This window comes from Myotis daubentonii, chromosome 4, assembly GCF_963259705.1.
Source record: "Myotis daubentonii chromosome 4, mMyoDau2.1, whole genome shotgun sequence".
Classification (NCBI taxonomy): Eukaryota; Metazoa; Chordata; class Mammalia; order Chiroptera; family Vespertilionidae; genus Myotis; species Myotis daubentonii.
Window position 1 is genome coordinate 65,838,256 of NC_081843.1, and position 25,105 is coordinate 65,863,360.

A 25,105-nucleotide genomic window follows, 5' to 3' on the forward strand; every position below is an offset into this window, starting at 1 on the left:
CTTCAGGGAGAACAGGGATTAGAAATCCAATGCAGTACTCAAGGCTGGTGGTTATATGGGCTTAGCTTAATACTGAGACAGTAGAAATACAAAGAAAAAGAATTAAACACATTATCAAACAAGAATTCACCAAGTGACTGTGGGGAAGAGAGGAAGATGATGGAGTTACAATAAAGTGGTACCAATTTTCTAAGACTTTTTATAAAGTTACTAGAGGCCCGGTGCACAGATTTGTGCACCAGTGGGGTCCCTCGGCCTGGCCTGGGCTGCGGGGATTGGGCCGAAACCAGCAGTCCGACATCCCCCCAATGGGTCCCGGAGTGTGAGAGGGCACTCTGCAAAGTTGCTGTCTCTCGGCAGCTCCTGCGTTGAGTGTCTGGCCCCTGGTGGTCAGTGCATGTTATAGCTACCAGCCAGTAGGCCAGTCACTCAGGCTTTTATATATATAGATTTCTCGACATTCACCTTTTTCAAACTATCAGAGTCTCTAAATGGCACCTCAAAAATATATTTTTAGTATTACTTTTGTGCAATATTTTGTCAACAGGCCATAAAAGACATACATTTTTAGAGCTGTATTTGTTGTTCCCGGGCATTTAAAGTTCCAAGACAGTGAGGAGTATGACGAGGGACGAGCACCATCAGGCTTCAGAATGATGCAGTTGACAATAATGGGGAGGCCAGGAGAGTAGCAAGAGAGCTTGTCTCAAATACAAAGTTGACCTTTTCTATTTCTTTAAAGGAGACCTACCAAACACTTATGGAAAAACAAATCCATTCCTTAAGTCTTAGAAATTCTTTATTCAAGTAGTGTGCTTTCTTTAGGGTTCCAAGCAAGTAGCTCTCCCCTCAACCTCCATTAATCCTTGAATTACATAATCAGAGTTTTCCTTTTTTTCAAATACACTGTTTTCTCTATAAGAGTTTGATAAAGCTCTTCTTTTTGGTCTTACCTCAGAAAAGAAAAGTTGTCCAGTAAAGTTAGCAAAATTGAGTTCTAGATTTTGCCCAATAATTTTCCAGTTGACAGTAACATTTCCTCGACCAGGGGGTGTTCTTATCACATGGAATTGCAAAATTTCTCCTGCAAGTGAAACGTACAGATAAATATTTAAATGGAAAGGAATTTAACATTTGAACTCAATCAAACCCAAATCCCAAACATGCAACTATTACAGCACCTTTTCCAGAACATTACAAAGCTGTTTGTTCTGTTTTGGGTTTTCTAAAAGCTTTATACATGCTTATTGTTTACTAGCATGGGTATCTCATTTCTAAATAGTTCTATTTAGTAGAACTTCAGGAAGTTCAATATGTAAAAGTTACAAAAGCACATGCTATAATGGGAAACACAAACTTTTATACACTCCAAAACATGCACCAGAACATGAATGTTCTGTAAATTAAAGAAAATTCTCATGGTCAAAGCTAATAAATAATAGCACAAGTAAATTTCCCTTCATTTTTCAAAAGGACACAATTCCTTACACTGATATGCAATGTGATTTTACACAATGCATGCATAAAAATGCTTGCAAATACCTGAAAATCACATTTCTTTAAATTGTAACTTACATATACCATCAATGATTATGTTTTATAAAGAGAAATACAAAGGAAAGGTGTCAAATCTGTACATCAGTCTCTGTAACTTCAACAAAGTTACAGTTTTCCTTCCTGGGTAATTGGGGTATTTTAGATACTTTCCACTCCTGGCTTTTGTCCTCATGTAATATTTTGTAAAATTGAAGAATATCACTATAGGCATTTCTTTTAAACTGCTGAAAGTGAAATGCTGAGGGCCATGTGGCTTGCTGAAAATACGCTCAATTCAAAAGCTTTGCATGATGACAAACCCAAGTTAAGGTATACTAATGAACTGTAGCACCAAAAAAATAGCTATTGTGAAAAAATAAATGATGTTTTAAAGCTTTAAAAGAATACATCCAAATTTTATAGCATAGAAGTATAGTTGAAATCCATGCATATTCATTAAAAATATAACTTTTACTTAGTTATCCAATAAGTAAACATAGTTGATACTTGTTAAATGAGCACAGTAAAAATAAAACAATAAAATATAAATATCCTTTTCACATATTTTTAAGCTGCCATATTTTTTAATTTCTAGTGATAATAAAACAAATATTACTAATAGAAAGGTTTCTTAAAACATGGATTAATTCAGAAATTATATTGTTCAATTACTAAAAAAACAAAATTAAATTTTATACTAAATATAACCACACTTATCTTTAGAACAATAAATGATTTGGGGAGAGTGTAGAATATTATAAGGCAAAAGAATCAGAAAAACTCTAAATAAGATTTCCTAAAATATTTGAATGTTCAATGTAAACATTTTTAAGTGTTTCAATACAAAAAATAAATGTAGTCACCATTCCATTAGTAGACTATGTCTTCATTTCTTTTGTTTTTTAAACATATAGAGACTGCTAGTTAGGAAATCTATACATATACATAAAAAGAGGAAATATACAAATTAGGCCAGGACACTGTGGAGATGGAGATGGGGGAGGGGGAGGCTGGTGAGCCTCCGTGCCCTGGCTCGGGCTGGCCTCCCGGAGCCAGGGCAGACGCGGACAGGGACAGGGACAGGGAGGCTGGGACGGGGACAGGGAGGCTGGCCTGCAGTCTCCGCAGCCAAGCGCAGGCCCGGAAAGGAGACGGTGGGCCTGTCTCCCGTGGAAGCAGCACGGCTCCCGCCCACCTCCCATGGAATCGGCGCGGGTCCCTCCTGGTTCCCACAGAAGCGGCTGGCAGCCTACTGCGCGTGATATCGCGCAATGGGCTACTAGCCAGATTATAACAAGGTTAGGATTAACTGAAAGACTGTGTTTAATCAGCCATAATTGTCAGCATACTATTTATCATTTTTTATACTTGAATAACTAACTCATACAAACAAATACAGGCACTACTATAAAACCCTGGAGTCTCTCTATAGTACAACGTGGAGAATTTCTCATAGAACAGGTTTGTATTGAACAAAAAGGGCTTATCACTGAAAGGCATAGATAGAGTCCTAAAGTCATTACGCTGTTTTCACTGACAGTGTTGTCTGGTGATACAAATAAAAAGGTTTACAGGGTCATGGTTTTCAAATTTTTTAAAATCGAACAACCTAGTAATAAAACCTAGTAATGCTTCAAAAAGAAAATGATGAAAGCTTGTTCAGTGCTAAAAATACAGTAAAATACAAGTGGCAAGAAAAAAAATGTAAGTTAATAAATATCTATGTTGAAGGGGACCCTATAATCACAATAAATTTTAAAAATTATGGTTGCAAGATTATACATAGAGATTTAGAAATAAATATACATTATAAGGTAAAAATAAAAACAAAATGCTAAGGAGAGAAAAAAGTAAAATTCTCTATAAACTTAGTAAATGTAAAATAATCAAAGTATAATACCTCTTAAATAATATCATCTTTGAAAATTTAACACATTACCATATAAGGAACTTGCAAGAAAATGTTGCAAGAAACACAATTTGCAGCATGATTCACGCACACACACATAAATAAAATATAAACAAGCATTCCTTGAACACATAACCTAACTATGTCAACAGCATGAATAGTGTAAAATTTTTTCAAGTAATCAAAATGCAGGTATTGATTCTGCCTCTTTAAGACAAACTCCCAGGAACCAGGTCCATTTAAAATGCCTCCTGGGCAATATTACTAGAAAGTTACCTTCTACCTGGATGGGGAGTCAAAGAACTGTCTTTAAAAAAGAAAAAACTTAAAAACAAGTGCTTAGTCTTATATAATGGGAAGAACAGAAGTTAGGTCTGTAAGGAAAGATAAATTTTTTACATAACAAAAATGTTACCAAGTACTACACTGCCTTCTAGGTTTTGCCCATGAAGAACTAAGGGGACCCTCATCTACCAAATAACATGACTACATCCAGACAAGAGATCTACGGAATCCACCAAAAGTTGGTGATTCTCTAAAACAGATATAGCATATAGAACAGGGGTCCTCAAACTACGGCCCGCGGGCCACATGCAAATACAAAGATTGTATTTGTTCCCGTTTTGTTTTTTTACTTCAAAATAAGATATGGGCAGTGTGCATAGGAATTTGTTCATAGTTGTTGTTTTTTTAAACTATAGCCCGGCCCTCCAACGGTTTGAGGGACAGTGAACTGGCCCCCTGTTTAAAAAGTTTGAGGACCCCTGATAGAGAATCTAGGCCTAGCCTAGCACAGATAAGGAATAGGAACATAAAATGCATGCAGAGGGAGGCCCAGGCTACCCAGCAGCGGCACTGTGGGTATGCAGGGCCTGCCTCTGTGGGGGCGATCGATCACGGGGCTCCCAGACTGTGAGAGGGCACAGGTCAGGCTGAGGGGGAACCCCACCTCCCCCATGCACGAATTTCATGCACCGGGCCTCTACTTTTATATAAGAGACTTGAGCATCCATTGATTTTTGTATTTTCAGGGGTCCTAGAACCAACCCCCATGCTTACTAATGGACAACTAGATAGCTGATTTATATTTTTAAAAATTACATTTCTTGTTCAAATCTTTGCCTATAGAAGAATCATGCTGTTTCTGAGAAAAGAAAAAAAATTTAAATCCACTGACCGTAACATGAGGTTATGATAATACTAACTAAGTTGGGTGACTGAGTGAAGCATCTCACACAGATTTATAAAGAGCACATTTATACACAGTTTGCAACCACAGTAAAAATCTATTGTCCCATACTTCTAAATTCTTCCCATTACATTTGAAAGAAAGTAATATTTACCAATAGACATTTGTTCAATTGCTTTAGAACAAAAATGTAGAAAAAGGATTCTTCAGAATTCAGTACATTGTTAAACTCTAAAACAATTCCTCCCCATGAATTGAAAATGCACTCTAGAGCCAGAAATTCAGTATAGTCCATGTTTTAAATCTAATCACATAAATGAAATTCCAACTCTAGGCCAAAGCAATGTTAACATTGTTAAAATCTCATTTTTACCCCATTTCTTTAGCAGTTAACTTTGAAGAATCACCATAAAGTTTTCACTAATTCACTTTGGTTACCCTTATTCTTGGTATACTTTTCTCTGTGCAATTTCACAGCAATATAAAAAATACACACACACAAAATACTAAATTCTTGAAGCAGTACATACAGCACATTTGAAAAAGAAAACTAATTCAGACTCTAGGAAAAAGGCTTAGGAACAAAGGAAAAGAAAAATAAATTAAAAAATAGAAATTCCTCCCAATTTATGTTTAGAAAATTATATATATATATATATATATTTGCATTTTTTTCTTTGTTTTTTTAAAATCTAGCACTCATGTAAACAGTAAAAGCAACTCAGTGTTTTATTTCCTGTACCAAACTCATGCTCATATATTGATATGCAACAGCAGATTTTTAGCCAGTAACAACACACTTGGACCATTTGTTTTAATCACTAATCCCCCTGTCCTCTGCAGATATTTAGCTGTTGGAAGCTGAAGAATCCACACTCTGATTTTCAGGTTAAGTTCATCCAGGTGAAGGACAACACAGGTGCCAGTGTCAGCAGGAAAGCTCAGGTTTCTTCAGAACCCTCCAAACCACCCACCATCATCACTGCCCGGGCGCTCAGAGGATGCACTGTCATGCCACTCTCTGCTTTACAATTAAAATACCTTTGAAGTGATACTGGTTATCCAAATTCTCTGGTATTCTTCAAAGAAATTCTGTCATCATGTTGAAAATCACATACCGAGTCTAGCTCTAAGTCTTCCCTTAAATCTAATCCTTCCTGGCCCTGATCTTACTAGTATTTATAGCCTCCATACCACTGACTTTTATTTTCTTTCTTGTATTTCTTCAACAAAACAAAAACTAATCCAAAATATTCCTCTTTAATCTGTTTTCTCCGATTTTTTCTCCTCTCTTTGCTCTCCGTGGCCAATGAACAGACTATCTCCTAGGGCAGTGCTTCTCACACTTAATGCAGCGGAGAGCAGGGGGTTTTATTTATTTTTCTTCTTTTGTGTGCCCTGATCTACCATTGTAGACTAACATTTTCGTAAAATACAATAAAATGAAGGGCTAGATTAAATAGCAAAAAGAACACATATACAAGCCCATAGATATCACTTTTGAGTATCACAGCAAAATGAAGTTGTTCTATATAAGTTTCTAGAAAAGGTTATTTCAGTTTCCGAACTGATCTTGTCAGAAACTAGTAGACACACTTTGTGGACAGGCCTTGGCTTGAGGACCACACTTGGAGAAGCACTGCCCAAGGCCTCTGCATCCTTTTATCACCCTTAGATATCTGCTTCTTATCCCAAGAGCTCCTTTGAAACTTCATGGTTCTTAATGTTTCCTCTAGCACATCTGGAATCTAATCTCACTTGTTGCACATTTCAGTATGAGACATACTGATTACTTATTCCGATAACTAATGAAAACACACTCTTAGCTTGGTTTCTTCCAGCCTCTTTGGGAGAACTTTCTCTCTTTCCTCTCAGAACTTTTCTTTCCTAGCACTTTAACCTGGTATTCCATATGGCTCCATCCTTGACTTACTTGCTTTTCTATCTCCAGCCATGAAGATTTTATTAATTTTTCTGATTTCAACTATTATCTCTAAATATCCAATTTCCATGTGTAACCTAGATAGAGTCAGGTTCTCTCACCAGTTTCCTTCTCTCACACAGACATTTTAAGTCAAATTCATTATTCTTCCAACTCAAACCACTTGAAATATTTACCCAAAGTTCCTACATTGTCAAGTTCTGCAGCAGATTTAAGTTCAAGCAAAACAAAGTCTCTTCACATAAACTGCCTTATGGCATGGCCTCTGGATTCAGATAGCACTGGGTTTAAGCTCCACCATGAATAACTGTGCTATTTAGTCTCTAAAATTCAGTTTCTTTATGTGAAAATATGGCGCATACCATAATATGTATTGTTATAATTAAGTGAAATAATGGATGTGAAATGTCTGGCACACAGAAAACACTCAATAAATGTTACTATTGTTGTCATAGTTATTAAGATTAAACTTCCCCTACGGTGACTTTCTACTTGCATTATGTTATAAATAATTTTTTGATGATCTGTCTTTAGTTAAATGTATAGCTATTTATTAGTCACTTTCACTCACTACTGCTCTAAAAACATGATATTCTAGGCCATCAATCAAAGGAAAGAGTGTTGGAAAATGGCTAAGGCATTTGCATTGATAAGTTAAACATACAAGTTTGGAGTACAGTAATGTGAAAGGTAACACACACTAAAATTCATTTAGTTTCCAGCACAGCAACTAACTAGCTGTATGACCTTGTCAAGTCATTGTTTCACTGTCTCAGTTTTCTCATCTGAAAAATAGAAGTCCAAATGCATGATCAATATCCTTTCCATTTCTTATCTTTTTGAGGTACTTTTTTATTTCTAAATATGAACTACAGTGAAACACAGGCTATAAATACGAGTTTTAGCTCAAACAGGCTTATTCGAAGACCAAAAACATTGCTATCATCTTTTAAACAAAACAATAGCCTATACAGGGTGGGGCAAAAGTTGGTTTACATTTATTCATATGGAAAATAATACAATAATTAAGAAATAATAATGCAAAAATAAACTGTTTCATGTACTCAAAAGTATAAATCTACTTTTGCCTCACCCGATATATGCAACACCTTACATATAATAAAAAAAAAAAGAATTCCAAAAAATCTGTTTAAGAAGAAGATGAACATTTTATAATTTTTTTTCTAGTTTGGCACTTTGTTCACACAATATAAAACCAAGACTAAATACTCATTGATTACAAACCACCATTTGTTTTGAACAGAAAGCCGATGTTTCACTGTTTAATATGGGCAGCTACCATTGCGCACATACACACTTGCCAGGAACAATGCTAAGCACTTTACATTTACTAGCTCACTTAATCCTCACAAAGAAACCTATAAGTAAGTGATATTTGCTATCATTTAACAGATGAGAAAGCTGAGCATCCTAGGTCTGACTAACTTCCCTAAAATCACACAAGCGGGGACTGGCAAGCTAGAACACAATACAAATCCGCAAGGCTTCTAAATGTAGTTAAACAGTTCCCTGTATAGCCCTCTCCCACATAAGTTCCATGCACATTAGCATACATAGCCCTACAAAATAATGAAAGGATTAAAAACATCAGACACATTAAAAGACTAAACAAAAATTGACATCCATGGAAAAAAGAATGAATGTGCTCAACACAAACAGGAACCCACCTTCATGACCTATGACAGATCTGGAAGCTGTTTGAAAGCTAACAATTCCCGCCACGTTGTCATTGGCCAAAATGTTCACTCGCACGGTGTCGGAGCTGGGCAAGATTCTGCTTCCGCCTTCAGTGTACACTAAGCTCACTATGATGCTCTCATCGTCCTCTGGCTCGGGATCGTCCAAAATGGTTAAAATGGCTATCCTTTTTGTTTCACCTATACAAAAATCAATTCAAAGCAATACTATTACTTCCTATGATAACTTGGTAGTTACGAAAGCCACTGGAAAAAATCTAACTTTAAATTTTCATCTTCACTCCTTCCTCATCAAATTTTCATTATTTCCTTTGAAATAAGGAGAAAGTTACCAATTACCAACCTGTGCCCCCCAACCCATCAGGAATGTCATAGTCCATTATTCCCAAAATAATTTACTAGAAACAACATTATAGAGATGTTTTATACTATTTTAAAAATTGACTCTAAAACAGATGCCGATTAGGTATTTCAAATAGTTATGATATATGTATCATGAACCCCAGTTACTATTTCCAAAAAATTATACACAAAAAGTTAAATAATAAAAGGTGTAATGAACTGATTTAACATGTAATTGTGAGTGTTTACTTCATTTTTTTCTGTATACAGTGAGGTTTTTATGAGTACACGTCATTTTTTCAAGTGGAATCTGTGATTGCCCAAATCAGGATTTAAACAATGATCTCAGTAAAAATACCTTTCCCCCATGCAAAGTGTTAGCCACATGTTTGGTTATAGTTTTCCTTAAAAAATTAGAGCTTCCCTTAGACTTGTTTACTTATCTGTATCACATATAAAGGGATAAAACTCCCACATCTCCTAAAACCCTTCTTTGTTTAATAAACTAAAAGGATACACATGCAAGGCCATGTCAGTCTTCATATGTCATGTCAACCACTAACCAACTTCTATTTTTTCAAATCCACACTACACTTTTATATATTCACATTATCATAAAAATTGAATATGATAACATTAGGACACACTGCAATCCATTATAGAACCATCACTCACCTTCAGCAAAAGTCAGAATGTCTCCAGCACCTATAAAATCTAAACCTTCAGTAGCGGTTCCACCAACAACACGCCACTCGACTGTCACCTGACCTAAGCTGCCCCCCGTCCTGTGGATCATCAGCTCCACTGTGGTCTGGGGCTTCTCCTGGACTTCTACGTATAAGCCATCTTCTGAGGTGTTGGGACTAATACTGTACATCACGAACACGCCAAAGGCATCGCCATTTAATGCTATGACAACTGTAGAAGTATTTGGCTGTCCTATGGTTGGCTGGTTTTCAAAACTGGCTGTGATGTTCATGAGGTGAACTTCAACAAGAGAAATTAGGAAACTCTCATCCATCTCTGGGATATCATCCACAAGAATAGAAACTGTAAGATTTGCGAATTCATCGCCTTCCAGCATTATGACCCATTGCCTTGTCACAGGCTCATAGTCACTGCCAGCCACAGCCTGACCGCTAAAAAGAGACGCTACCCTGGTCATGTTTTTCCTGTAGGTCCAGAAGTCTGAGTGGCTAACATTCGGACTGATCCACGATGTCATCCAAAAACACTGGGGGCCCTCGGAGGCACTGAAAAATGAAAATGCTGAGCATGCGTGTTCTTTGAGGCACAAAGTGGCACAAGTAAGCTGGGGCTCCCCCACGGCAGAGACATTCACCCAAGTTCTCCAGAGCGGGTCAGGCACCCCCTGCATTGGCGATTCATAGTAGGACAGTAAATCTTGACCTTCCTCCACTGCAAGAGCCACTACATCAATATCGGAAGTACTGTAGAACAGCAAGAGCTGACCAAAGCGCCCGCCGCTAAAACGTGGAGTGACAATTAAAGACACATTAAGCATTCAAAGCAATCTGTGGATTACATACAGGAAAGAACTACTAATTGCAGCTTTCAGTTTTTCAGTATATAATGTCATTGTACAAATACAACCATGCTTCTTATTACATTTGTCTTTCAATGTTTTACTTTCTCATGTAAGGTCACCTTGCTAGTTTTCGATCGAAGAGAATATTTACCAAGCTATGAAAATATCTTGAGACATGCAAGTCATATCCATTTTTAAATTATCAAACAGAAATAGAAAATTAATTTTCATTACTAGATTTCCCTGAAACAAAGTTACAATAATAGCATGCGTACATTTTGAGGGAATATAATTATTTGCCATAAGGTCCCCAAATCCAATATTTTCTATTTCTAAAGGAATTCAGTGAACTGTAAACTGCCTCACGAAAGAAATGCAGGGGGAAAAAATAGAACCTGAAAATTAACCACTTCAGCATATGAATGTTCTTTAATTTAGAAGCTAATTATACTTAAATTCTAACTAAAACAAGTAACAGATTAAAGCAACAAATTTTTGGAGTTAGAAACTCCCATGATATATAATCTATTTCACTAATAACAGGTATGATAAATATAAAGAGCTCTTTATATTATTAGCCATAAATCATTTAATAAATTATAATAATTTATATTGTATTAAAAAACTAATTGTGCAAGAGATCCTTTCCTATCACCCCACAATTCTCATCACCCGTCCCCCCCGCCCCAAGATGCACGTCACCATCTCATATACCTTCTCCTGACAGTTATGTTAGCACAGGAACTTCTCTCCAGAGGCTCTTGAACACGGTAAACCGACTGAACAAAGGCTACTGTACCATAAGGATTATCATTGGCAGGAATAACAATATTTGCCACTCGATCTAACCCAATAGTACCTCCACCAGAGGCATCAGTTAGTTGCACTTGGATAACCTAAAAATACAGTGAAAACTTCCTTAACAGAAACCTAGTTCTGAAATTAGAATAAAAATGATTCAAGGGAAAAAAATTAAACATATCCATACAAGTTTAAGAACAAAATGAAATGTAATATAAACAGATTCAAAAAAACGATCCCATTACATTTATAAACCCAACATGTAACAGAATAATCCATCATGAACTTTGAATAATACAGCATGGCTATACATTAAAAAATAGGCTATTTAAATTCCGTAATATTCAGTTATATAATTTTGTGAATCAATTTTGAGATCCCTGGTTATGTTTTGTTTACCACTTTAATAATATACGTTTAGTCCTATACCTTTTTTATTTAGGGAAAATAGTACATATATTTTTTATGAAGTTAATCTATTATGCCTTATTTTCCACATTCTGTTAAATGAAAATTCGCTGACAAAATTTAAAAGAAAAAATATCATATCACAATACCACCTATATTTAGAGGGAAGGAAAGATAAGTGTTTTAAAGATATTAACTAGTAATTAATATTTTAAGAATGAATAAAGATACAATTACCATTCAAGTGAAATTTTATGAACTACCTTTCTATGAAAATTTGATAATATTAAAGAATAAATGCTATCAAATTCAATTTTACGAGATCTGGGCTTTAATAATACTTGAATTTTATACAATAAAATTATCCTTAGCCAATATATGGCATTGATGAATCAACTTTCCCCCTGAAACTCTCCTTTTATTTGCTACTTTGCTAATTCATCATGAAAAATAAATACCAGGCAGCTATATCTAGCATGGTATTTGTCACATAGTAAATTCTCAAAATTGTTTAAGAATAAATTAATGAACAAGTAAAAAAATCAAAATCTAATTTAAGCCCAAAGGGAGTATGGGTATAAACAAATCAAAAATTTATATGAAATAATGTATCAAAAATTATGATAAATGTATTATGTATTTAATCGCTTAACCAAAATGTTGAAAAATACAATTCATAAAAATATCTTACACTAGTAAACTGGTATGTGCATAAGACCTATTCCTAGTTTCATTATCTGTAAGGATCACTTTCATACTACCATATTTTGAACATTCTAGCAGAAATAATTTATTTGACATCCTCTATAAATGTCACAACAACAGCATCTGTTCTAGTCACTACAAGACAAGGCATGATTTACAGTGTCATTCTATACTAGGCATTCCTCTCACCTCTTCAATCTCCGGAACGTCGTCAGCCAGGACCTCTAACAACAAGGTTTGAATGGTTTCCCCAGGGGCAAAGGTCACATTACCTGAGACAACTCGCAGGTCGCCAGTAGCAAGCTGTCCATTAATGGTGGCAACCCACTGAATAGTAACATTGCCGAGTGTCCCAGAATTTCGAATTATCGGCAGGTTTACCTTCACTGAATTAAACTCAGGTTCCTCTACAATAAGTTTAGTAATCTGAAAACCTGAAGGGCAGAGCAGAGTTGATTTCACATATTAAAATGAAACTGAATTACACAGATCTAAACAATCGCTGTCCTATAGTCACTTTTCCCCCCTTATAAAATCTAAGTAGCTAACCCCCATACAATCAAGAGTAGCATGCTGTGATACAAAGTGGTTGGGTTACCAAAATTTCAAAATGATTTTTCATTATGATAGAAGCAGAAATCACAAATCCAGATGCCCATAGGGGTCAGGCATACACCAGTTGTGAGTGAAGAGGATCTAATGAGTTCTGTGGCTAACTGCACAGTGTAAGTCTAGTCCAAAGGGACAGTGGCTATATGGCTCCCATGAAGATGCTATGTGGGAGAGGGGGCTGGATGTTGCCAGACTTTCCTACTAAACCAGAAAGCCCAGATATCCAAATTTTTGTGTAAATTTCTATAAATTAATTTTTTAAAGAATTATCTAAGATTCACAAAACACATTTAGGAGCCAGATATAATGTAAAAGGTTAAAAGATTGTGACTTCTACATTTATGCAAAGGTTCTAAACAATCTTTTAACCACTCACCACTGCCAGTGAGTGTACAAGATGCTGTATATATCAGTATTAACAAGTTAAAAAGAGAACATGACCAAATCAATTCTTCATCCCTAAAAACAAAGAAAAGTATGATCTATGCAAACAAATGAAAGAGAGATACAAACTAATCTGGTTACCAAATAATCCATAGGGGTCATCAGAGGCCTCAATAATAATGATTGCCTCTGTTAACTCCCCTAGTTTGGCTCCTCCTGTTGTTTCATTCAGCAGTTGCACAAGAAAAGATTCTTCCAGCTCAGGGTAAATGTCATCAATGATATATACTGGCACAGCTTTACTGGTTTCCCCTTCTAGCAAGACCACATCTGATGAAGCTATACTATAGTCTTCACCTACAGAGACAAAAAGCAAAATGCCAAGATTCATTCCACAATATAATCATGCCACATAGTAGGGGAATCTATGATGTATCAAATTTTATGGATGTACTTGGAAAGACTTTTTTGAGAATATTTACTAAATTTATTCTAAACAAGAAGACTTTACCTGTCTTGCTTAAAGAGAAGGGGTTGGGGGTTTGATGTGACAAAACAATGAAAAATATTTCCTAAGGGTGTTTGAGTTCACATGTTCATTTTTAGAAAGATGTGTGTATAATTTTTACTGTTTGTCATATATATATATATATATATATATATATATATATATATATATATATATATATATATATAGCATTCCCCCAAAAATGTATACACACACTTTGAATAATTATAAAGGCAGTGTTTATTAAAATCCATTTCATTTTCAAAACTAAGCTATCAGCTGTTAAAGCGTTTATATGTTTTTGGGACTTTAGATATAGATATGGATAGATAGCCATAGGTCATTTATAACCACAAGATAGCCCTTTATCTACAAAATAAAAATGTGTATAATACTTTTAAAACAAAGAACAAGACTAGAATTCTAATCTCACTGGGGAAATAAACTATACTGTTGCACTGATATGGGCATGTCGGCATCATCAATTTTATAGCTGGAATCTAGGGACCTTTGTACAAAGTTGGATTAAAATCAGCTATTGCATAACTGCCCAGGATGACTTTGTTTCTGGTCCAACAGTGGTTGGGGAAGGAGACAGACTTCCTATGGAGCCTGAGGGCAAATTTCCTAGAAAACACACACACACACATCACCTGGGGAATACATGAGCCCAGTTTATCATCTTTTCAAGCAAGTCTCATATCCAGATAATTTATTCCAAAAAATCAAGCCTGTTACCCCATCCATTCACACTCATGTTCCTTTGAGTGCATACTAGAAAGAACCTAATTGAATTGCTCTTAGGCAACTCTCCCTCTAGGTAACTGCACCACCAAAGAAGGCAGTCTCCTAATGCTTGCATTTGGCAATGAAATCACTTTGCTTATACATAAAATAGTTCATGGCAACCATTGTCTCTTCCATGTTCTTAATAAAGAAGGAAACCAGCAAGATAAAGGGTCGAGAAACAAAACTATTGCCAAGTACTGTGGTCATACGGCTGCACGTTTTATCTTGCATTCTTTCCTAGGTATCATTTACATGAGTCCCTTTCAAAAAACTAAAAGGTACGCAGAGGAAAATCTAACCATGCTTTCCTTAGTTTCTTTTCATTGGTTTGTGCATATTTTGGCCATCAGAGCTTTTACATTCATATACAATTCACTAGCAGTTTCCATAAATTGTACAAAATCAGTGTCATAGATATGTGATGAAAGATCTGGATATGTTCCTTTAAAAAGATGCAGCAGTATTGTGTTTTCCGGCTGATTTTTCTAACTACGTCTTCGAGGTTTGTTAATCAAGGACAAAATTCCCCTCTAAAACACTTCACTGCTCCTTAGATGTCTTTTCTCACCAGCTATTGCAGTTATTGGCACAGCTTTAAACTTCACAGAAACATCTGCAAATGCTCCTCCTGTTCTCGTCACATTGATAATGGGTCCAACATGATTTTCTGCCACTCGAACAAGTGAGGCTGATAGCTGAAGAATTCCAAAGGCATCATCATTGGCAATGATAATTAGGTGAGCGATAGTTTCTACCTTAGGTCCAAGGCGTGGAGAATTGGGAACTGAAAAAGAGAAGAAAATCTATCAAAATTCTAAGAACTAGTCATTAAGCCTCAGCAAGATTCCATCAACCAAATGTGATCATAACTTAGTGTTTTCTCTCTATGAAATATTTTTTTAAATATATTTTATTGATTTTTGACAGAGAGGAAGGGAGAGGGAGAAAGAGTCAGAAACATCGATGCGAGAGAAACATCAATGAGAGAGAAACATTGATCAGCTGCCTCCAGCACAGCCCCCAATGGGAATGTGCCCACAACCAAGGTAGATGCCCTTGACCGGAATCGAACCCGGGACCCTTCAGTCCGTAGGCTGACGCTCTATCCACTGAGCCAAACCGATTCAGGGCTCTCTATGAAATATTATTATTATGTAGTAGCACTGATCTAGGCATTGTATGTACAAAAATAAATTAAACAGAAAGTCCCTACCCTTATAGCTTTATATTCTATTGAGATTTTATTATAGAATCCATAGCAAACAAATAGTTAACGTACAGGTATAATTTAATAAGTATTAGAAATTTGTCAGAAAGCAAAAAGAATTAGAGTATAATAAATCATCGCTTTGCATATATTACAAGAGATAATGATGAAACCTACAAAATTTTGATCTTTTAATTAGCTACCAGTATGCCATAAATTTTTTTAAAACAGCATTTTAGTTACAAAATTAATAGTAACTTGACTCCATGACCTCAATGACCAGCTGCAGCAAATCATCATACTCTAAATTACTGTGTCTTTGCTTCAACTTTCCTCCCTCACAAACCTGTTCCTCTCTACCCCTTCTTAGTTAACTCAACTACCTCATCTGGAAAAAGCGCTTCAATGCTACCCCAATGCTGCTATAAAAGAGTGAGTGCAATAATTTTAAGGTTCTCTTCTTACTTTCCACTTATTATCAAGAGAGCGAAGCTTATTTTGAAGGCATTTGGGACCTTCCAAAAACTACCCCTCATTCAGAGGTCCAATTCCAGCCAGAACCGTTCCCAAAACAACATAAAAAGTGGTCTTTTAACACAAACAAAGCATCTAAAACTTTTATTAGAAGAATTTTGAGGTCATATTTAATTTTTTTGTATTCTTTCTAGAGTTCATATTTAGAATATCTCTAACAATGATGGTATTTGGAAATATGTGAAAATGTATAAAAGTCAACACTTTCAGGCAAATTAGCCTAAAAACAAGTAACAACACCATTTAATTTCAACTATATAGGCTCACGTCATGCTAAATTACATCATAAAGTTACAAGTAGAAATGAGTATAATATAATTAAATTCAACTAACTTAGAAAAGAATGGCAGTGACAGAGAGTTGTAGCAGCAGATGACTTTTTTTGAGTGTACACTATTTGCCTTGCGTTGTTCCAAGTACATTTCTTATATCAAGTCATTTAATCCCCATGACATCCCTATGTGGTCAGTAATATTGTCCCAATTTATAGAGGAGGAATCAGAGCCACAAAGATGGGGAGGAAGTTACCTGTAGGGTTTGTCTAATCTCTTATATACAATTACTCAACAAACCTCTCCTGAAACTTGACTACACTCAGAGTAGAGTAACACAGATCCTATTAGGTTCTACACTGATTCTGCCTACTAAAATCTGAATCGATATCACACAGATTTGCCCTTAATTGTTCTTAATTTCACATATGGCTTATGCCTATCTTGGACTGCCCCAAGCCTGCTGTATGATCCCAGGGACATATCAAGCATAAAATACATCATTTGTTTCTCCCCTCCCATAGCTCATTGATATTCTACATGTACCACTTTATTATTAATAATTATTCACATATATTGAATGCTTACCAAGTGCCAGACACTGTATTAGTTTTCACATGTATTATCATATTTAAGTCCTATAATATTTCTGTATTGCCCATAAGGACACTGAGGCTAAAACTAGTTTTATTATTATAATTGGAACATAGTTATCTGACACCAGTACCCACAGCTCCTAGTCACCGGTATATGTAGTAATCCCTCCTTGTTTTACTTCTATCTATCTCACTTAAAAACTGTGTGTTCCTTGCATCAGCTCAAGCCCAGCTCTCTACCCCTACCTGTACTACCCCACTCTCTTTACGATGCCACTGAGCCACACAATACCAGGGAGAGTGGCTTATACTTTCCAATAGAAGCTACCAGATCCTCTGTGGATCACTCTTGATTCCTCATTCTTATCCCAACCAGGGTCTTCTCAACTCTCTCAATGACCCACAAATTCACAGGATTTCTTAGTGCTCCACAGCCCTGTGGCCCTGCCCTCATGCAGTTGTCAGATCCACTTGGCCAAAACAAAGAGCCTCTGTTGCTTAAAAATTCTTCCAGAGTTGATTAAGGTGAGAGGCTCCGGCTCTTGCTACCAGGACTGTCCTTGGAATCTCCGGATTAATTACAGAATGTTTTGGAAGTTACAATATATAGTACAACTAGAGGCCCTTCGTGCACCAGTGGGGGTCTCTCAACCTGGCCTGCAGGGATCAGGCCGAAACCAGCTCTCCGACATCTCCCAAGGGGTCCTGGATTGCGAGAGGGCGCAGGCCAGGCCGAATCCATACACCGGACCTCTAGTATACATACAAGATCTTTGGTTAATCTCTTCCTGCCCTCCCCTATCCCCTCTTCCCTCTGAGATTCATCAGTCTGTTCCATGTTTCCATGCCTGTGGTTTCCAATCCTGTATTGAGCATCTGCCCTCTAGTGGTCAGTGCGCATTATAGCTACCAGCCGGCTAGTTGCTTAGGCTTTTATATATATAGACTAGAGGCCCAGTGCACAAAATTCATGCATGGGAAGGTGTCCTTCAGCCTGGCCTGCACCCTCTCCAATCTGGAACATCCCTCTCGCAAACCGGGAATGCTGACTCCTGACCGCTAACTTGTCTGCCTTCCTGATCGCCCCGAACTGCCTCTGCCTGCCAGCCTGATGCTCCTAACTGATCCCCTGCTGGCCTGATCGCCCTTAACTGCTCTCCCCCTGCCAGCCTGATTGACCCTAAGTGCCTCAGCCTCAGCCCCTGCCACTGTGGCTTTGTCCAGGATGTCTGGAAGACATCTAGTCTAATTAGCATATTACCCTTTTGTTAGTATAGATAGTTACTAGAGGTCAGTTACACTGGATTACAACTTTAGGCTTGGAATGTAACAGACTTTACATTCATATTTTCAAGTGTCCCACTACCATTTACCCTATAGGTAAACTAAGATGATGCTTTCAAATTTAGAGCTTAATATTTTTATAGAATTTCTATTATACCAAATTTTTAACTTATTGTTTTAGAATTATTATTTATAATAATAGTAATAATACACTAACGGATACTTACTTGGACGATTTTGTACTTTCTCTATTAAAGTAGAGTTGAGTAGTTCAACAAACACAGACTCTGACCTTTCTGGTTCATCATCATCCAAAATTGTAATCGTTATTGTGGCCTCACTCTGATTGGCTCTGAAAAGAGCAAATCCAGAAGCTGGTATATAGTCCCTTCCTTGAGTTGCTCTGGCTAAATTAGGTGGAAAATAAGGTGGTTTTTCCATATCGTCCAATGTTGCATATGTGACCATGATTTTTCCCATGAGGCCTTTTAACCTTATTATTGACAATGTGATGTTCTGAGTTGCTTCTTCAACTTCAATAGGTCTATTTTTCTCAGAAAAGATGAAGACTCCATAGGGATCATCACTAGCCAAAACTATTAATGTGGCATTAGTATGAACTCCCAAAGATCCACTGGAGACATTGAGGATTGACACAGAGAATGCCTTATCCAGTTCTGGCTCTTCATCCGGCAATATTTCCACTGTGATGTTGGCACTTTTTTGCCCAATTTCAAACGTGACATTACCAGAGGTGAAGGCCAGATCACCATCTGGATCAGAGTCTATACTCCATAGCAAGGTCACTTGAGACAGAGCTCCATGACTTCTTATAATCTATAAAATATTGAATATTAAAATGTATTAAAAGAGGTATTAAAACCACTAACTTAGAAGTTTGTAAATACAGAATGATAGCAATTTTATATAAATTGTTCTAAAAAATATGAGATTCTTAAAGGCAGACATCATGTACTAACCCATTTTTGAAGACACAGAGAGTCCTATTTAAAAACTGATTGTTGCATGAAACAAAATACTGATTGAACATTTGTAGCTTATAAGTAAACTATATCTGTATTTTTGCAATTAAAATATATATAAATAATAAAGTAAATATAATTAAAATGTATTATATTTAAGAACATTCATTAACATTTTTATATTTACTGAATTTATGATACATACTTCATTGTAAATAGATGAGTAACATTTTTAATGAAAAGCCATAAAAGTTGTTTTTAAAAACAAATTATAATATTTCCTTTATCTTCAATATAATATGAAAAACAAACTCACCAAACACATATTTGACCCAAGGTTACATAAAATACATCTAAGAAGGAAGAAATGCCTTTTTGTCAATATGTTAAGAAGATAAAGCTTTAAAAATGTTCCAAATAAGTTCCAACTAAACATGATTTTAATTTATACTTAAAATATGTTGTCTCAAAATAAAATGTGAAACAGAAATTTTATAAAACTTTATCCTCTCCTATAATCCTTTTTTATTTTCTTTCTTGAGTAATTAGTCACTGTTGTAGAAGTTGTTCAATTTACTCCAGAACGGTTTATTGAAGATCTGTCATAAGAGTGCAGGAGGGATATATTTTGAGTGATTTTTCTTCATTATTTATATACAATCTCAGGAAGCTGAGCACGCTTCTAGCTCCCCTGAGTTATTTAACAATAGAAAACTATTCAAGTCCTACTGGAAAAAATGCAGAGTAGGTACACACAAACACATACACACACATATACCCTGTATAGTGTTTTTATTATTGCTGTCCACAAACACTGGGTTTTCTTTCCTTCTGGGAAAGAGATAAGACAAGACTGCACTTCTCTACCCTTTAACATTAGCATGGTCATGTGATTTGCTTTAACCAAGGACATGTACGTGCAAATGCTGTGTCTCACTTCCAGAAAGAAGCCAATATGTAGTTCTCCACATCCACAATTCCCCTTCTTAAAGACAGAAGTGCCTGTTAAGATGTGGCCTCTGTAACCCTCAGTCCCTGGCCCTGAGCAGGTCTGCCTGTGAGTTCTTAACTTTAAGCAGTAAAGATTCCACAGCACGAGTCCAGGTGACTTTAAAGGTACATTTATTAAAGCTGAGGACAATGAAAGAAAAAAAGGGCTTAGCATAGAGTAAGCAACAGGACAGCCTAGGCTGGGCAGCTGTGCTTCTCTAAAAATGCCACAGGAAAGGAATAAGCCAAGGCCGGCTGCCTTCGCTCACTGGGAAGTCTCATTAGGACAGTGGTTCTCAGCCTTCTGGCCCTTTAAATGCAGTTCCTCAGGTTGTGACCCAACCATAAAATTATTTTCGTTGCTACTTCATAACTGTGATGTTGCTACTGTTATGAATCGTAATGTAAATATCTGATATGCAGGGTGGTTTTAGGTGACCCCTGTGAAAGGGTCGTTCGACCGCCAAAGGGGTCACGACCCACAGGTTGAGAACCGCTGCATTAGGAGAAAACGGGGCCATGGAGACCGGTTCAGGGGATTACTAGCCTGAGATGAGCTGCCACTGCCCATTTCTCTACTGGCTGCAGGTCTCATGGGGTCCCTTAGAATTTAGGAGATTTGTGCCTGTGTGTGGAAGAAGGGGAGGCGGTGGGAGGCGGGGGGAGGAGGAGAAGGTGCAGGAACGCTCCTCAGAGGGAAAGCTTGTGCTGGTCCTTTGTGTTGAGGGTTTTTATTTCTCTTGCAAGTGGGCATCCTAGGGGAGGTCTCAGAGGAGGGTTTGAGCAGAATATTCATCAGTTTTCCAGGTGTCCTGGTCTTCACTCATTGGTCAGCTCTAGGGCAGGGGGTCATTTGTCATTGCAACTGGTTCTGCTGTTGCCCACCTGGTTTTGCTGCTTTTCTGGGCATGGAACTAAAATACAACTGAAGCCTAGGTGGTCTCGCTAGGGAGGTAACCTTCTATGATCAGCTATAAATTGCATGGCCAGTTTGTTCAGCTAAATGTCTCAGTTTTCCTGGTTTACTGGCCTCTTTGACATTAACAACTAATGATTGCCTATGTAAGTTTGACACATACACGAGTGACAAACAAAACTTTGTTGTAGTAAACTACTTGATAGGGGCAGAAATAGAATGTTGGGGAACCATCTAGAATTGTAAGAAATATTAATCATGCTCTGTTAACTGTGATTGTTTTTCTGATTAAAGAAGGCACTTTCTAATCTGGCTGGCAGTTACACAAGGGACCTGGGAGCTCACCTAGAAATGCAGCCAACCCTCCCCATTTGGAGCTGCCTATTATCCTATATAATAAAAGCCTTGGTGGCATCACGCCCTCACATGATGTCATCACCACAAGATGGCCGCCACTAGATGGCCAGCAGGAGAGGGCAGTTGTGGGTGATCAGGCTAGCAGGAGAGGGCAGTTGGGGGCAACTAGGCATGCAGGGAAGAGCAGTTGGGGGTGACCAGTTGGGTGCAACCAGGCCGGCAGGAGAGGGCAGTTAGGGATGACCAGGGTGGCAGGGGAGGGCAATTGGGGGCAACTAGGCCAGAAGGAGAAGGCAGTTGGGAGCCATCAGGCTGGCAGGGAAGGGCAGTTGGGGACAATTGGGCTGGCAGGGGAGGGCAGTTGGAGGCGATTGGGCTAACAGGAGAGCAGTTAGGCGTCAATCAGGCCAGCAGGGGAGAGGTTAGGGCAGTGGTTCTCAGCCTGTGGGTCGCGACCCCTTGGGCGGTCAAATGACCCTTTCACAGGGGTCACCTAAGACCATCCTGCATATCAGATATTTACATTACGATTCATAACAGTAGCAACATTACAGTTATGAAGTAGCAACGACAATAATTTTATGGTTGGGTCACAACATGAGGAACTGTATTTAAAGGGCCAGAAGGTTGAGAACCACTGGGTTAGGGGGTGATCATGCTGGCAGGCAGAAGCAGTTAGGGGCAATCAGGCAGGCAGGCAGGCGAGCAAGCCTAAACTGGCAGTCGGACATCCCCCGAGGGGTCCCAGATTGGAGAGGGTGCAGGTTGGGCTGAGGGACACCACCCCCCATGCATGAATTTCATGCACCGGGCCTCTAGTCATGAACAGATTAACAAGTTTGCTGCAGAAACGGAATCACCAGCCCTTGCATATCACTAAGCCCTTTGAAGATCCCCTCTGCTTATCTGTTAACTGCCCATTTGGTAAACTACTTTCCCATATAATCTTTGTCCTTTTACCCAATATAAGCAGCTGGCTTATGGTGGGGTATACAGAGCAGATTTCTGTGGATGGCCTGCTACTCTCCCATATTGCCAGCAATACTGGAATAAACACTCAGAAATGATTCAACCCTGTCTCTGCTTAATTGGCTCACACAGTGACAGGCAGCATGGGCCCACTGATTGTCCGGTTATATATTGAAATTTTGGAGAAGTTTGTTAAACAGAATATCTGAGTGAATAAAAAAATATATATGTGCTAAAGCTCCATTACATTCCTTAAAGAGTCAGGAATCCTAAAAATCGTAAGGTAAATTTGTATGCAAAACCAAAGACAAATGCTAAATCACTATTTAGTGGAAATTTGTATTGTTTGTGCCACTAGACTCATTCCCTCCACCTACGTAGAAAAAACTGACCTAAAATACACCTTCGTAATACAATAAAAGAGTTCTAAGAGAACAAAACATGTCTAGGACTGCAGGAAAAAAATGTACTCACATTGAATATAACAGTGCTGTACCCGTCTTCTGGTTCAGTTCCGCTGACAACGAGTGACTCAGGGCTAAATTCAAATACACCATGAGCATGGTCAGAGGCCGCAATTGTCACTAGTATTTGGGAAGCCACTCCTAGACTGGCTGCATGAATAAGTTCCAACAAACAGCAAGAGAATGCTAATCAGTAATTTATAAACCAAAGGAAAAGGCAGGCAACAGCCTTTGAAAACAGTTGTACTATTCACTGAGTACTTCTCATTTGTTTTAGAAAGGCTGACACGGATGGTTGCCACACATATTCATGCTTTTATGACCTTTCTCTATTTTGGTACCAATGTGATACACAAGTGCTGCATAAGCATTTGCAGATGAATAAGGAAAACTTGTTTTTCTTTTTCTTTTCTGTGAAAGAGAACATTCTTCCATACAAAGTCTATAAGGAAAGTCTCCCACGACCTGTACTGACCTCAGAAGAACATGAGCCAAATGACTTTTCCCTTTATGAAACAGTAGTTTCCCTATGATTTTCATTAATCTGACTGAACTGATTCTTGGTTTCTAAATGTGCATTAATTTTAGGCCAGTTTTTTTTTTCATCATATTATGATATTCTAGATCTACCTCTCCTAGTCCCAAAGAGTCCAATCCTATAACTAAAAAGGTATCCAAATCTAAATAAGTAATTCTTTTCCTGAGATGTTCGACTGTTATGTTTAATGGATGCAGGCAAAAATAAATAAGTAAACAAATCCAAAGATAGTAGTCATTAAATACAGAGATTACATGAGGCACTGAAGGAAGTTAGAAATGAGAGGGGTGGGAACATGAGTTCTGACACTAATATATAAAACCTGAGATTGTGAAAAAGGAGGAAGTTGTCCCTTAAGAAACAAGTATTCTATGTATTTTCTCCTAACATAAAAAATATTTGAGGGGAAAAGGTGAATCATGTTTGTATATAAATATACTTCAAAAATTATCATCTTTTCAATATTTCCTCACATTAATTGGCAACTTATTCTCCTCATTTATTCTCTTCTTAAATTCTTTTTCCCATTTGTTTTGACTAAATGCAACATATAAAGATTCACGGTTCTTTTTGCAAAAAAAAAAAAATTAAAGTGATTCATTTAACATGAAAATATAAATGTTCTATTTAGGTATTCAAGACTATGTAAAATGTTTTTCAATAATCACTTGTAAATTATATTAAAGCAAAATCTCTATTCCAATTAGAATCAGGAAACTGCAGCAGGCTCATACAGAGATGAGAACCTAAGCTCTGGAGGCAGGCCGACTCGATTGTGACTTGATCACTTTCTAGCTGGGTGACGATAACATGGGGCAATAATACCTCACAAAGTGCTGTGATGATTAAGGGGATAAAATAGATGCAGGACTTGTGTATAGTAGGTGTCAATATTGGTTAGTATTTTTTGTCTCTAAAAAGGAAAGTTAAAATGTAGGACAGTAAACGGCCTTAGATCAGCTGCTTACCACGTTTGTGAATAGTTGGAAGGAAGAATTCCATGTCCCCATCACCACTACCACTGCCATCAACCCTATAGAGTTCAGCAGTCACTTTTCAAGGAGAAACACAGAGACACAACCCACACAACACACATTGACACAATGAGAAAATTAAGAACTCTTAAGACATATTCAGTAAAGAGGAAAATGCAGTAATATTCATCAATAATATGCATTCTTCCACAAACACACACACACAAAGAGATAGATCTGTTAAGTGGTAAAAGTATAAATTAGTTAAGCTACCAACTTACAAAACATCATTCATAGCCTCCGGAAATACTCCATGTAAGCTGTAATTGGTATTTCCCATTTCTGCCAATTTAATTTTAAATTTTCATTTACAGAAATGTAAATTGTTTTAACATTTTAAATATTTTAAAAATATTTGTTTGTGGGTACACTCAGACCTAAATGCCTCCTACAGGTACCTTATCAATCACAACAACCAATTCTAAATTAGGGAAACGCATCAAACATTTCCCTCCAGCCACACATTCAAATTCCCCCATAGTTCACCATTTTCAGGTTTGATTACCCTTTTGCATCTGACACTGTGGAAAGAACCCTAGGCAGGCAGTCTAAAACTCTCTGCTTCAGCC

The 25,105-nt window shown here is 37.3% G+C and overlaps 1 protein-coding gene across 1 annotated transcript in view; it reads right to left on the reverse strand.

Annotated features, from left to right (window-relative positions):
- Window positions 1–25,105, reverse strand: part of ADGRV1 (adhesion G protein-coupled receptor V1) — a 444,163-nt gene that overhangs the window by 362,262 nt on the left and 56,796 nt on the right. The window contains exons 26-35 of the mRNA XM_059695089.1: window positions 24,471–24,554; window positions 22,975–23,114; window positions 18,513–19,122; window positions 14,961–15,176; window positions 13,237–13,452; window positions 12,289–12,533; window positions 10,900–11,081; window positions 9,312–10,123; window positions 8,265–8,474; window positions 954–1,084 (exon numbers count right to left, since the gene is read on the reverse strand). Of these exons, the coding sequence (XP_059551072.1) occupies window positions 954–1,084; window positions 8,265–8,474; window positions 9,312–10,123; window positions 10,900–11,081; window positions 12,289–12,533; window positions 13,237–13,452; window positions 14,961–15,176; window positions 18,513–19,122; window positions 22,975–23,114; window positions 24,471–24,554 (2,846 nt within the window). The remainder of the gene's footprint in view (window positions 1–953; window positions 1,085–8,264; window positions 8,475–9,311; window positions 10,124–10,899; window positions 11,082–12,288; window positions 12,534–13,236; window positions 13,453–14,960; window positions 15,177–18,512; window positions 19,123–22,974; window positions 23,115–24,470; window positions 24,555–25,105) is intronic.